Source organism: Nicotiana tomentosiformis, chromosome 3, assembly GCF_000390325.3.
Source record: "Nicotiana tomentosiformis chromosome 3, ASM39032v3, whole genome shotgun sequence".
In the NCBI taxonomy this organism is placed as follows: Eukaryota; Viridiplantae; Streptophyta; class Magnoliopsida; order Solanales; family Solanaceae; genus Nicotiana; species Nicotiana tomentosiformis.
The window spans coordinates 99617407-99631573 of record NC_090814.1 but is presented as its reverse complement, the minus strand read 5'-3'; the positions used below and the strand labels follow the sequence as shown (position 1 = coordinate 99631573).

Genomic DNA, 14167 nt, shown 5'->3' with positions numbered 1-14167 from the left:
GACCCTAGAGTCATAGAACACCATCTTCGCCGATAGTAACTTCCTTGGCACCACCCTGCAGTACCGTCTCTCGAAGAACCAACAAGTGTAGATCATTAAACTGGCGAGCCTTGATCCGCTCAAGTAGTGAAGACTGGGCAATAACACATGCAAAAACTCGGCTGGGCTCTGAAATATCCAGTCTCACAAGTCTGTTAGCCAAGGACTGAATGTCCAAAGCTAACAGCCTCTCCTCTACTGAAATGAAGGCCAAACTACCCATACTCTCTGCCTTTCTTCTCAAGGCATCTGCAACTACGTTGGCTTTGCCCGGATGATAAAGGATGGGAATATCATAATCCTTCAGTAACTCAAGCCACTTGCACTGTCTCAAATTTAGATCCCTCTGCTTGAACAAATGCTGCTAGTTGTGATGACCAGTGTAAACCTCACATGACACTCCATAAAGATAATGCCTCCAGATTTTAAGAGCGTGAACAATCGCAGCCAACTCCAAATCATGCACCGAGTAATTCTTCTCGTGAGGCTTCAGCCAATGTAAAGAATATGCCATAACTCGCCCCTCTTACATCAATACATAACCCAGGCCAACGTGTGAAGTGTCACACTACACTGTATATATCCTTGAACCAGAAAGCAAAATTAACACCGGTGCTGAAGTCAATGCGGTCTTAAGCTTCTGAAATCTCACCTCACAATCATCGGACTATCGGAACGGAGCACCCTCCTGGGTCAATTTGGTCAAAGGTTCTGCAATAGATGAAAAATCCTCCGCAAACCGATGATAATAACCCGCTAACCCCAGGAAACTCCTGATCTCAGTCATCGAAGTGGGACGATGCCAATTCTGAATTGCCTCGATCTTTTTGGGATCAACCTTAATACCATCACCCGATACGATATATCCCAAGAATACCACAAAATCTAGCCCAACTTGGAGAACTTAGCATATAGATTTTTTTCCTGCAAGTTCGAAAGAACCACTCTCAAATGCTGCTCGTGCTCCTCCTCACTGCGCGAGTAGATAAAAATGTCATCAATGAAGATAATGACAAACGAATCAATATGTGGCCTGAACACCCTGTTCATCAAATCCATAAACACCGTCGGGCGCTAGTCAAACCGAAGGACATTACCAGAAACTCATAATGGCCATATCTAGTCCGAAAAGCAGTCTTCGGAATATCCGAATCCTGAATCATCAACTGATGGTACCCCAACCTCAAGTCGATCTTTGAGAAAACTTTGGCACCTTGCAACTGGTCAAACAAATCATCAATACGTGACAATGGGTACTTGTTCTTAATGGTAACTTTGTTCAATTGGCGATAATAAATACACATTCGCATAGTCCCATCCTTCTTCTTCACAAATAATACCGGTGCAGCCCAAGGCGGCACACTCGGCCAGACGAACCCCTTTGCTAACAACTCCTCGAGTTATTCTTTTAACTCCTTTAACTCTTTCGGAGCCATGCGGTATGGTGGGATAGAGATAGGCTGGGTATCTGGAGCCAAGTCAATAAAGAAATCAATATCACAATCTGGTGGCATGCCTGGAAGACCAGAAGGAAATACATCAGAGAACTACCGGACTATGGGCATTGAATCAATCATTGGACTCTCTACAGTAGGGTCCCGAACATAAGCTAGATAAGCCAAACAACCCTTCTCGGCCATGTGTCGAGCTTTCAGAAAAGAAATAACTCGACTAGATGCACCGGCAGACGGACCCTTCCACTCCAATCTAGGCAACTCTCGCATCGCCAAGGTAACAGTCTTGGCATGGTAATCTAGGATGACATGATATGGAGATAACAAGTCCATACCTAGGATGATCTCAAAGTCAGTCATCTCAAGCAGCAGAAGATCTTCTCTAGTTTCAAAACCACAGAATGTAACAATGCAAGACCGGTAGATCTGATCCACAATAACAGAATCACCCACAGTAGTGGACACATAAACAGGAGTACCCAAGGACTCACGAGAAACACCCAGAAAATGAGCAAACAGAGATGACACATATGAATACATAGACCCTGGATCAAATAATACTGAGCCATCTCCACCGTAGATAGAAATAATACATGTGATCACAGCATTTGATGCCACTGTATCTAGTCTGGCTGAAAAAGCATAGAACCTAGCTAGAGTGCCACCTGACTGGCCTCCACCTCTAGGAAGGCCCCTACCCACCTGCCCTCCGCCTCTGGGCGACCGGACGGCTGGTGGAACAACTAGTGCTGTAATCATAGGTTGTTGACCCTGCTGCACTGCCTTGCCCCAAAGTCTGGGGCAGAATCTCTGCATAAGACTGAAATCCCCGCACTCGAAACAACCTCTCGGTACGGTGGACTACTGACCTGAAGTCTGGACCTGATGACCTGAATACCCACGGGAGGAACCCTGAATAGCTGGTGGGTGGTAAGAACTCTCTGGCATAGCACTGATATAAGGTCGAACTGGAGCACTCCGAGGAGGTGGCGGTGCTAGATAAGGGGGCCTGCTGGATTGACCCCTCACGAACTGACTTCTGCCCCTATACGGGGCACCACTGAACTCTCCCGCATATCGAAACCGCTTGTCCCTCGCTTCCTACTCTCAGCTCCACTGACGGACACCCTTGATCCTCCGAGCTATCTCCATAACTAGCCCGTAAGAAGTCCCATCTCTACCTCTCGAGCCATGGTGGCTTGAATACCAGAGTGCAATCCGGCGACAAACCTCTACACTCTCTCTATGTTGGTAGGTAGTATCATAAGTGCATGGCGAGACAACTTAGAGAACCTCACCTCATAGTCAGTCACTGACATCTGACCCTGCTGGAGCTGCTCGAACTGGAACCGCAACTCTTCCCTCTGAGAGGGTGGTATGTATCTATCCATGAAGAGGCGTGTGAACTGATCCCAAGTCATAGGAGGAGAACCTGCTGGTTTGCCGAGAAGATATGACTTCCACCACTTACGGGCCCTACCCTCCAGTTGAAAAGTAGTGAAATCCACCCTATGGGACTCTAGTATCCTCATGTTGTGCAGTCTGTCCCTGCACCGATCAATAAAATCCGGGGGGTCCTCATGCCGCTCACCTCTGAAAGCAGGAGGATGAAGCTTAGTCCATCAGTCCAATAGCTTGTGCGGATCACCGGCCGCAACTGGTATGGGCTCAAGTGTAACTGGTGTAACTAGCTAAGCTCCACCCACGGGTAGTACACCCTGGGTTTGATATAGAGCAGTTGCATGCCCACGAGCATGCGCGGTAGGGTCTGTGCTCCCCCTTCCGCCTGAGATGTGGATGGGTCTGTCGGAAATAAAATGACCTGAGTCATAATATACATGAACCGCAGCATACGGCCCACGACCTCCTGAAATCCTAGAGCAGATGTGAAATCCACCGGAACTGGCTCTTCCGCAGGCACCTCGCCCTATTCCTCAATGATAGGATCCTCTACTGGATCCACTGGTGGCATAGCTATAGTAACTCTGGGACATCCTCGTCCCCTACTATGAGCTGGAGCCCTCCCCAGGCCTCTGCCTCGGCCTCTAGCAACAGAGGGAGCAGTTTTTCCCTGGTTTAGAACCTCCGTAGAGCGCATTCTCACCATATGTGAGAGAATAAAAGAAAGATACTTAGTACTACATCAACTGCACGATATGAGATGAAGAAAGGTAGTTTCCTAACACCTTATAGCCTCTCGAAAATAACTACAGATGTCTCTGTACCAATCCGCAAGACTCTATTAGGCCTGCTCATAACTTGTGAGACCTACATGAACCTAGTGCTCTAATACCATGTTGTCACGACCCAGTTTTACCTATGGGTCATGATGGCGCCCAACGTCACCACTAGACAAGCCAACTAGTGAATTAAACATATATTTCCTCTTTTAATAAGTTTCCGAGTAATTAAAATTTCCTTATTTTGCAAGATTTAAGAAAAAACAAGGTTTAAATAAATAAAACCAAGTGATAGTTCAAAACCACAATTCTACTAGCGTGTGAGCCAAGACCTGGTGTTACAAGTGTATGAGCATCTAATAGATTATACAAAACTTTAACTATTTTCTGAACATAAAATAGATACAATACAAATACAAAGGAGAGATTCTAGGAGCTGCAGAACGGCTCAGAAAGCAGCTCACCACTAGGCCTTGGGATATCTGGGATACGCGCCGGTAGGACCGCCTGATGCACCTGTCTCAGATCCTGCACAAAAAGTGCAGCAAGTATAGCAAGAGTACGTAAACAACGTGTACCCAGTAAGTATCAAGTCTATTCTCGAAGAAGTAGTGACGAGAGGTCGACTTCGATACTTACTATGGGTCAATAATATTAAGATAGGAATATTTAAATAAACACGGTTTATGTGAATAATAACAAATTTTCTTAGCAAGCAGGAATAAATAATTCTTTCACAATTTAATAATTTCCAATAAGTCATTTAACTTCACAAGTTGCAATAAAAATGTCAAGGCACCGTGTAATTATTATTATTAAGCACGATTTATGCTAAGGTTGTACAACCCGATCCATAATAATGTGTACAGTGCTTAGGGTAGAGCGGCACGAACCATAGATGCATATATCTACTGCCAAGGCATTTGGCCCGCTCCACAAGAAGAGAAGGATATTTTATAAGCATTTGACTTAAACATTCTTGAGGTTTTATACAAAAATAATACGAATTTCATTAGCGATCTTTCACAATTTCTTTAACAAATACTAATATAATTTAGGCATTTTAAACTAACAAGTATGGTGCAAAAATTCAAAATAGTTCATGAATTGGGTCCTAAAACTACCCGGACAATTAGTATTATAGTAGCTACACATGGACTCTTGTCACCTCGTACGTACGTAGCCCCCACAATTAGAAACAAATATTTATTTAAAACAACTATATGGTAAATTCCCTCTTACAAGGTTAGACAAGAGACGTACCTCATCTCAAAGCTCACTTCCCGATCACAATTTTGCGTTAAAGCCTCAATTTGGTGCGTTAAAGCCTCAATTTGCGTTAAAGCCTCAAAATTCATAATTTAATTATTAGATTAATTACCCAACCCAAATTGGTAAAAATTCTAAAATTCACCTCAGGACCACGTGCTCGGATTCCAAAAATATTCGGAGAAAAGCATCACCCATAACCTTAAGAACTCAAATATACAATTTTTATCTCATTCCATAACCATTTTCGTGGTTAAAATCTCATTTTTATCAAAACCTGGGTTTTTCATCTAAACCCTTGATTTCTATAATTTACATGTTAAAATCTACCCATAATCTATGTATTTAACTCACAATAGGTAGAATTAACTTACCTCCAAGTTGCTAGGTGAATACCCCTCTCAAGAAGCTCCAAAATCGCCCAAGAATGGAGAAAATGGGCTCAAAAATGGCTAAGCTCCATTATAAGACATTATGCCCAGCGATGTTTCGCTTCTGCGGCTCGACAACTGCATCTGCGGAAAGGATCTCACAGATGTGGTCCTTCCCCTTAGCCGGCTCTTCCGCTTCTGCGACCAGCGACTCGCTTTTGCGGTGCGTGCGTCGCACCTACGACCTCCATCCGCATCTGTGATGCCCTCTTCGTACCTGCGCCTTCGCAGGTGTGGTCCATTTCCCCGCTTCTGCGGTCACTGGGCAGCCCCCTCTGGGCCGCTTCTGCAGTAAGAGGCTCGCTTCTGCGAGCTCGCACCTGCGACTATCCAAGCGCAGGTGTGATTGCACCAGAAGCTGAAAGCTTCAGTTGCTTCTCCCAAGTCCAAACTTGGTCTGAGCCTCGTCCGATTAACACCCGAGGCCCCCGGGGCCCCGCCCGAACATACCAACATGTTTGAAATCATAAAACGGACTCGCTCGAACCCTCGAAACACCTAAAAAAAAATCAAAACTAAAAATTATACCCCAAACCACATTGATTCAATTTAAGAAATTTCAAGTTCTTCAAACTTACTCCGAACGCTCTAAAATGTACTTAAACTACTCGTAATGACACCAAATTTTTCATGCAAGTCTTAAATCATCATACAGAACTATTCCCAAGCTCAAAATTTCAAACGGGTCTCAATTACTCCAAAACCTACTCCAAACCAAATTGAAAGAACTCCAAAACCTTCAAAGAGCTAACTTTCACTATTAAGTGCCAAAACGCTCCCAGGTCGTCCAAAACCCGATTCGAATATATTACCAAGACAAAAATCATCATACGAACCTATTAGAACCATCAAATTTCGATTCCTAGGTCGTTTACTCAAAATGTTGACCGAAGTCAAACTTAGCTTTTTAAAGCCAAACTAAGGAACCAAGTGTTCCGATTTCAACCCGAACCCTTCCAAATTCCCAAACTAACCATCCCTTCAAGTCATAAAATAGTAAAAGCACATACGGGGAGTCTTATTTAGGGGAACTTGGTTCTAGAAAGCTAAATGACCGGTTGGGTCATTACAAAAGTAAGCAATATTAGCAAGTATATAAGAAATTTAGAGAGAGATTGTGATAGATTGATATTGCTTTTGTAAAAAAATAAAAGAATGAGGGGGTATTTATAGTTGAAAATAGGGAAAAAGTGTGATTATAAAATGTTTGGGGTTAAAACTTGTAACGACCCAGCCGGTCGTTTTGCTTTCTAAAACCCTGTTTCCCTAAATAAGACTCCTTATATGTGCTTTTACTATTTTATGACTTGCGAGGATGGTTAGTTCGAGATTTGGAAGGGTTCGGGTTGAAGTTAGAACACTTGGTTCCTTAAGGTTGGCTAAAAAGGCTAAGTTTGACTCCGGTCAACGTTTTGAGAAAACCACCTCAGAATCAGAATTTGATGGTTCCAATAGGTTCGTATGATGATTTCGGACTTAGGCTTATATTCAGATCGAGTTTTGGATGACCCGGGAGCGTTTCGACGCCTAATAGTGAAAGTTGGTTCTTTGAAGGTTTTAAAATTCTTTAAATTTGGTTTGGAATAGGTTTTGGTGATATCGAGGTCCAAATGGGATTCCTAGACCGATAATGGTTCCGTATGGTTATTTAAGACTTGCACGCAAAATTTGATGTCATTCCGAGTAGTTTAAGTACGTTTCGGCGCGTTGGGAGAAACTTTAAGAACTTGAAGTTCATATTTTTGATTCAATTGTTTTAGGGTGTGATTCTTAGTTTTAATATTGTTTTGTGCATTTCGTGAGTTCGAGCAAGTCCGTTTTGTGATTTCAAACTTGTTGGTACATTCGGGCGGGGCCTCGGGGGCCCTAGGTGTCAATCGGACGAGGCTCGGACCAAGTTAGGACTTGGGAGCAACAGCTGAAGCTCCTAGCTACTGGTGTATTCGCACCTGCGCTTGGCCAGCCGCAGGTGCGAGCTCGCAGGTGTGATCCACTAGACACGAGCCACAAACATACAATCAAAGGCTGCCCAGGATCCGCAGGAGCGAGAAATTTAACGCACCTGCGAACTCGCAGGTGCGATGACTGTGACGGCAGAAGCGGCAGTGTCCGCAGGCCCGAGTGATAGGTCACAAGAGCGGACCCAGATCTGCAGATGCGAATGTTGGCTATCTGGAGGAGGACCGCACCTGCGATATTTTCTCCGCAGAAGCAAAACCGCAGGTGCGGCAGTGGCCTCGCAGGCACGGGAAACGCTGGGCAGTGAGGTTGTTTTAAATACGGGACTTAGGCATTTTTGCTCACTTCTTACACTTCTTGGGGGCGATTTTGGAGCTGGTTAGAGAGGGATTTTCATAAACTAATTGAGGTAAGTTATTCCTATCAAATGTGAGTTAAATACATAGCTTATGGGTAGATTATAACATGTAAATTAGCGAAATCATTGGTTTAGGTGAAAACCTAGGTTTTTCATAACAAAAAATGAGATTTTACCATGAAATTTGTTATGGAATTTAGTAAAAATCATATATTTGAGTTCGTGAGATTATGGGTAAATAATGTCTTCGAAGATTTCTAGTATCCGGGCACGTGGGCCCGGGATTGAATTTTAGGAATCCTACATTTGGGGTTGGGTAATCCCTTTAATAGTTGGAATATGAACTTTTGAACATGTATTGATTTCTTATTAAACCATTTGACTAGTTTTGGATTGTTCGGCACTGAATTGAGGGTTTGAGAGCAATCTTGGACCAGAAAGTAGGCCTTGAGATGAGGTAAGTCTCTTTTCTAACCTTGTAAGATGGAATTAACCCCATAGGTGAATTTAATTAATATGTGCTTTTATTTGTGGGGGGGCTACGTGCGCACGAGGTGATGAGAGTCTGTATGTACCTACTAATTTTGCTTATGTCCGGCTAGTTTTAGGTTTACACCATGCTTTGTTGACATCGTTATTTGATTATGCTTACTAATTGCGTCGGATAGAGTTGAGATTGAGGATTTCAATGATTTTTAAAGTTTCTAGCTGAATTTTCTTGTTTTGGAAAGAATTGAGGGATAACTTGAGAAATCTATGTTCAACCGCATCGCAAGTATATTCCGCGAGCGGGGTAAATTTTCACTACTCTCATGAAAATGGGTCGTTCACCTCGGCAGGTTAATAGATGCATCTATGGTTCACGTCGTTCGACCCTCGGCAGTGCACACAGTATATTTATTTGTATTTTGGGTCGGGTCGTATGTCCTCGGCATAACTCATGCGAAATGATACTAGAAATTCCAATATGTTTGATATTGCTTCATTGGTTTGAAAGGTTAAAAGACTAAAGGAGAGAAATTGATTTGGTAATTGCTATCGGTGAAAGGATTGTCTATTTAAATTCTTACTTCTGAGTTCTATTGTCATTTATATATCCCATGTTTAATTAACATTTTTATATATTCTTTATTGTTGGCCCATAGTAAATGTCAAAGTCGACCCCTCATCACTACTTCTTCGCAGTTAGACTAGATACTTACTAGGTACATGTTATTTATGTACTCACGCTATACTTCTGCACTTAATGTGCAGGATCTGAGGTAGGTGCTTCTGGATATCAGTCTGGCGCACACTTGATTACTACTGCGAGACTTTGCGGTGAGCTGTCTTCTAAGCCCGTTCTGCAGCAACCGAAGTCTTCCTTTTGCTTTATTTTCTGTTTATTTTGTTTCAGACAACAGTGTAGTACTCTTTTGTATATTCTACTAGTAGCTCATACACGTGTGACATCAGGTCTTGGAAATTTATGTTAGTAGGCCCTTGATGGTTTTGGGTTATTTATCTTATCTCACTTGTTTTAAAAATTTTGATCTCTCATTTTTATAAACCTTTCATTTCTTATTTGTGCATAAATTAAAAACCAACTATTTTAAACTGTTAAAAGAAAGATCACGGAGTTAGCTTAAGGTTGTCTTGCCTAGCGGTAACGTTGGTGGCCATCACGGCCTATAGGAGAAACTGGGTTGTGACAACATGGTATCAGAGCACTAGGTTCATGTAGGTCTCACAAGTTATGAGCATGCCTAATAAAGTCTTGCGGATCGGTGCAGAGACGTCTATACTTATGTTCGAGGGGTTATAAGGTGAGAACGCGCACGACGGATGTTCTAGACTCGGTAGGGGCTGCCCCCTGCTGCTAAAGGCCGAGGCAGAGGCCGGGGGATGGAACCAATCCGAGGTAGGGGATGAGGACGTCCTAGAGTTACCCCAGCTATACCACCAGCGGATCCAGTGGAGGATCCCCCTATTGAGAAGCAGGGTAAGGTGCCTGCAGCGGAGCCAGCCCCGGTAGATTTCATGTCAGCCCCGGGGTTTCAGGAGGTTATGGGTCATATGCTACGGTTCATGGATACTATGACCCAGGCTGGTTTATTTCCAGCGGACCCAACCACATCTCAGGCAGGAGGGGGAGCACAGACCCCTACTGCCCAGGCTCTTGGACATGCAGCGACCGTATATCAGACCCCGGGTGCACTACCCGTGGGCAGAGCCCAGCCAGTTGCAGCAGTTGTACCTGAGCCTAGACTAGCTACGGTCGGAGAGCCGCAGAAGGTATTGGATAGATGGACCAGGCTTCACCCTCCTGTCTTCGGAGGTGAGCGACATGAGGACTCCCAGGACTTCATTGATAGGTGCAGGGACAGACTGCACAACATGAGTATATTAGAGTACCATGGGGTGGATTTCACCACTTTATAGTTAGAGGGCAGGGTCCGTAGGTGGTGGAAGTCTCATCTTCTCGGAAGACTGGCAGGTTCTCCTCCCATGACTTGGGATCAGTTTACACGCCTTTTCTTGGATAGGTATATTCCACCCTCCCAGAGGGAAGAGTTGCAGTCTCAGTTTGAGTAGCTCCAGCAAGACCAGATGTCAATGAGTGATTATGAAGCGAGTTTATCTGAGTTATCTCGCCATGCATTGATGATACTACCTACTGAGACAGAGAGAGTACAGAGGTTTGTTGCGGGGTCACACTTCGATATTCGGTCCACTATGGCCCGAGAGGTTGATATGGGGACCTCTTACCAACTAGTTATGGAGATAGCTCGAAGGATTGAGGGTTATCGTCAGCGGGATCAAGAGCAGATGTCGTGGGACAAGCGGTTCCGTCATTCAGGAGGATTTAGTGGTGCTCCATCTGGGGGCAGAGGTCAGTTTGGGAGAGTCCAGCCGAGCAGGCCTACATATCTAACACTACCACCTCCTTGGGGTGCTCCAGTTCGACCCTATTTCAGCGCCATGCCAGAGAGTTCCTATCGCCCACCAGCTATTCAAGGTCCTTCTAGTGGGTATTCAGGCCATCAGGGTCAGACCTCGGGGCAACAGTCCACCGCTTTGAGGGGTTGTTACGAGTGCGGAGATCCTGGCCACATGAAGAGGTTTTGTCCCAAACTTCAGGGCAAGGTAGTGCAGCAAGGTCAGCAGCCTATCATTACAGCACCACCAGGCACACCAGCCGTATGGCCGCCCATAGGCAGAGGACAGGTAGGTAGGGTCTGTCCAAGAGGTGGAGGTCAGTCAGGTGGAGGCAAGCCAGGTGGCGCTCCAGCCATATTCCATGCTTTCCCAGCCAAACAAGATGCAGTGGCCTCAGATGACGTGATCACATGTATTATTTCTATCTTCGGTAGGGATGCTTCGGTATTATTTGATCCAGGGTCCACCTATTCATATGTGTCATATCTATTTGCTCATTTCCTGGTTATTCCTTATGAGCCTTTGGGAACTCTTGTTTATGTGTCCACTCCTGTGGGTGATTCTGTTGTTGTGGACCGGATCTATCGGTCCTGTGTGGTCACATTATGTGGTTATGAGACTAGAGCGGATCTCCTGTTACTCGATATGAATAATTTTGAGGTTATCCTGGGCATGAACTGGTTATCTCCATATCATTCCATCCTTGATTGCCATGCCAAGACTGTTACCTTGGCAATGTCCGAGTTGCCTAGATTGGAGTGGAAAGGTTCGTCTATCAGCACACCTAGCCAGATCATCTCTTTTATGAAGGCTCGGCACATGGTCGAGAAGGGTTATTTGGCTTATCTAGCTTATGTTTGGGATACTACCGTAGAGTCTCCGACGATTGATTCAGTGCCCGTAGTCCGGGAGTTCTCTGATGTGTTTCCTTCTGATCTTCCAGGCATGCCACCAGATCGTGATATCGATTTCTACATTGATTTGGCTCCAGGTACTCAACCTATATCTATCCCACCATACTATATGGCTTCGAAGGAGTTGAAGGAACAACTTGAGGAGTTGCTAGCAAAGGGTTCATCAGGCCGAGTGTATCACCTTGGGGTGCACCAGTGTTAATTGTGAAGAAGAAAGATGGGACTATACGGATATGCATTGATTACCGCTAGTTGAACAGGGTTACCATTAAGAATAAGTACACGTTGCCACGTATTGATGATTTGCTTGACCGGTTGCAGGGTGCTAGGGTGTTCTCTAAGATCGACTTGAGATCAGGGTACCATCAGTTGAAAATTCGGGACTCGAATGTTCCAAAGACTGCCTTTCGTACTAGATATGGCCACTATGAGTTTATAGTGATGTCCTTTGGCTTGTCCAAAGCCCCAGCGGCGTTTATGGATTTGATGAACAGGGTGTTCAGGCCTAATATTGATTCCTTCGTCATTGTCTACATTGATGACATTTTGATCTATTCGCGCAGCGTGGAGAAGCATGAGCAGCATTTGAGAGTGGTGCTTCAGACCTTGCGGGAATAGAAGTTATATGCTAAGTTCTCCAAGTGTGAGTTTTGTCTAGATTCTGTAGCATTTTTGGGGCATGGTGTATCAGGCGAGGGTATTAAAGTGGGTCCCAAGAAGATTGAGGCAGTTCAGAGTTGGCTTCGTCCTACTACGGTGACTGAGATCAGAAGCTTTTTGGGGGTTAGCAGGTTATTTTCTCCATTTTGTGAAGGGCTTCTCATCTATTGCAGCACCTTTGACTAGATTGACTCAGAAGGGTGCTATGTTTCGTTGGTCCGATAATTGTGAGGCGAGCTTCTAGAAGCTCAAGATAGCTTTGACTACAGCACCAATTCTAGTATAGTCGTCCGACTCGAGGATGTATATTATGTATTGTGATGCTTCATGTGTTGGTTTGGGTTGTGTATTGATGCATGAGGGACGAGTTATTGCATATGCTTCACGTCAGCTGAAGCCCCATGAGAAGAATTATCATGTACACGATTTGGAGCTGGTCGCGATTATTCATGCTCTTAAGATCTGGAGGCATTATCTTTATGTGGTGTTCTGTGAGGTTTACACTGATCATCGCAGCTTGCAGAATTTGTTCAAGCAAAGGGATCTCAATTTGAGGCAGCGCAGATGGCTTGAGTTATTGAAGGATTATGACATCACCATCATTTATCATTCGGGCAAGGCGAATGTAGTCGCGTATGCCTTGAGCAAAATGGCAGAGAGTATGGGTAGCTTGGCATTCATTTTAGCAGAGGAGCGGCCACTAGCTTTGGACATTCAGTCCTTGGCTAACAGACTTGTGAGGTTGGATATTTCGGAGCCCAGCCAAGTTCTTGCATGCGTTAGATCCTAGTCTTCACTATTGTAGTAGATCAAGGCTTGACAGTTTGATGATCCGCATTTGTTGGTCCTTAGAGAGACGGTACTACAGGATGGTGCTAAGGAGGTTACTATCGGCGAGGATGGTGTTCTGCGACTCCAGGGTCGTCTATGTGTTCCTAATGTCGATGGCTTAAGGGAAAGAATTCTAGAGAAGGCACACAGTTCTCGATATTCCATTCATCCAGGTGCTACGAAGATGTATGATGACCTGAGGCAACATTATTGGAGGCGGAGGATAAAGAAAGACATAGTTGAGTATGTTGCTAGGTGCCTAAATTGCCAGCAGGTTAAGTATGAGCACCAGAGGCCAGGTGGCCTACTTCAGGAGATGACTATACCGGAGTGAAATGGGAGCGCATTACTATGGACTTCGTAGTTGGTTTGTCGCGGACCTTGCGAAAGTTTGATGCAGTTTGGGTCATTGTCGACATTTTGACCAAGTCGGCACACTTCAATCCGGTGGTGACTACGTATACTTTAGAGAGGTTGGCCTAGATTTATATTCAGAAGATAGTTTAGTTGCATGGTGTGCCTGTTTCCATCATATCAGACATAGACCCTCAGTTTACTTTGCATTTCTGGTGAGCAGTACAGAGTGAGTTGGGGACCCGTATAGAGATCAGCACAACATTTCATCCACAGACCGACGGGCAGTCGGGGCGGACAATTTAGATTTTGGAGGACATGCTCAGAGCATGTGTGATTGACTTTGGAGGGAAGTGGGATAGATTCTTGCCTTTGGCCAAATTTGCTTACAACAACAGTTATCAGTCCAGCATCGAGATGGATCCATTTGCGGCTTTATATGGTCAGTGATGTCGTTCTCCTATCGGATAGTTTGAGCCCGGTGAGGCTAAGTTATAAGGTACTAATTTGGTGAAGGATGCTTTGGAAAAGGTAAAGTTGATTCAAGAGCGACTTCGCACAGCACAGTCCAGACAGTAGAGTTACGCGGATCAGAAGGTGCGTGATGTATCATTTATGATGGGCGATAATGTAACGACCCGACTTGTCGTTTAAAGAATTTACGCCTCGTTCAGTGACTTAAGGTCTCGAGCAGCTTCGTAATATGTATTATGACCCACGGGTGTGGTCGAGTTTGAATTACTGAAGATTCGGAATTAAATTAAAAGAACAATCCTTATTTAGAAGCTTAAATGGAAAG

At 44.5% G+C, this 14167-nt stretch overlaps 1 protein-coding gene across 1 annotated transcript; it reads left to right on the top strand.

Annotated features, from left to right (window-relative positions):
• The first annotated feature begins 10279 nt into the window (after positions 1-10279).
• LOC138908240 (uncharacterized) lies at positions 10280-12141 on the top strand. Its single transcript, XM_070198892.1, has 3 exons — positions 10280-11375; positions 11601-11697; positions 11784-12141. The coding sequence occupies exons 1-3, from the start codon at positions 10280-10282 to the stop codon at positions 12139-12141; spliced, it is 1551 nt and encodes a 516-aa protein (XP_070054993.1).
• The last annotated feature ends 2026 nt before the right edge of the window (positions 12142-14167 follow it).

What these genes read in the sequence shown, in the direction of transcription:
- LOC138908240 (XM_070198892.1), top strand. Translation starts at nt 10,280, where the DNA reads ATGTCAATGAGTGATTATGAAGCGAGTTTATCTGAGTTATCTCGCCAT. An exon ending in GCCTAGATTGGAGTGGAAAG is followed by an intron (nt 11,376 to 11,600) that starts GTTCGTCTATCA and finishes ATTTGGCTCCAG; the next exon opens with GTACTCAACCTATATCTATC. An exon ending in AAGGGTTCATCAGGCCGAGT is followed by an intron (nt 11,698 to 11,783) that starts GTATCACCTTGG and finishes CTAGTTGAACAG; the next exon opens with GGTTACCATTAAGAATAAGT.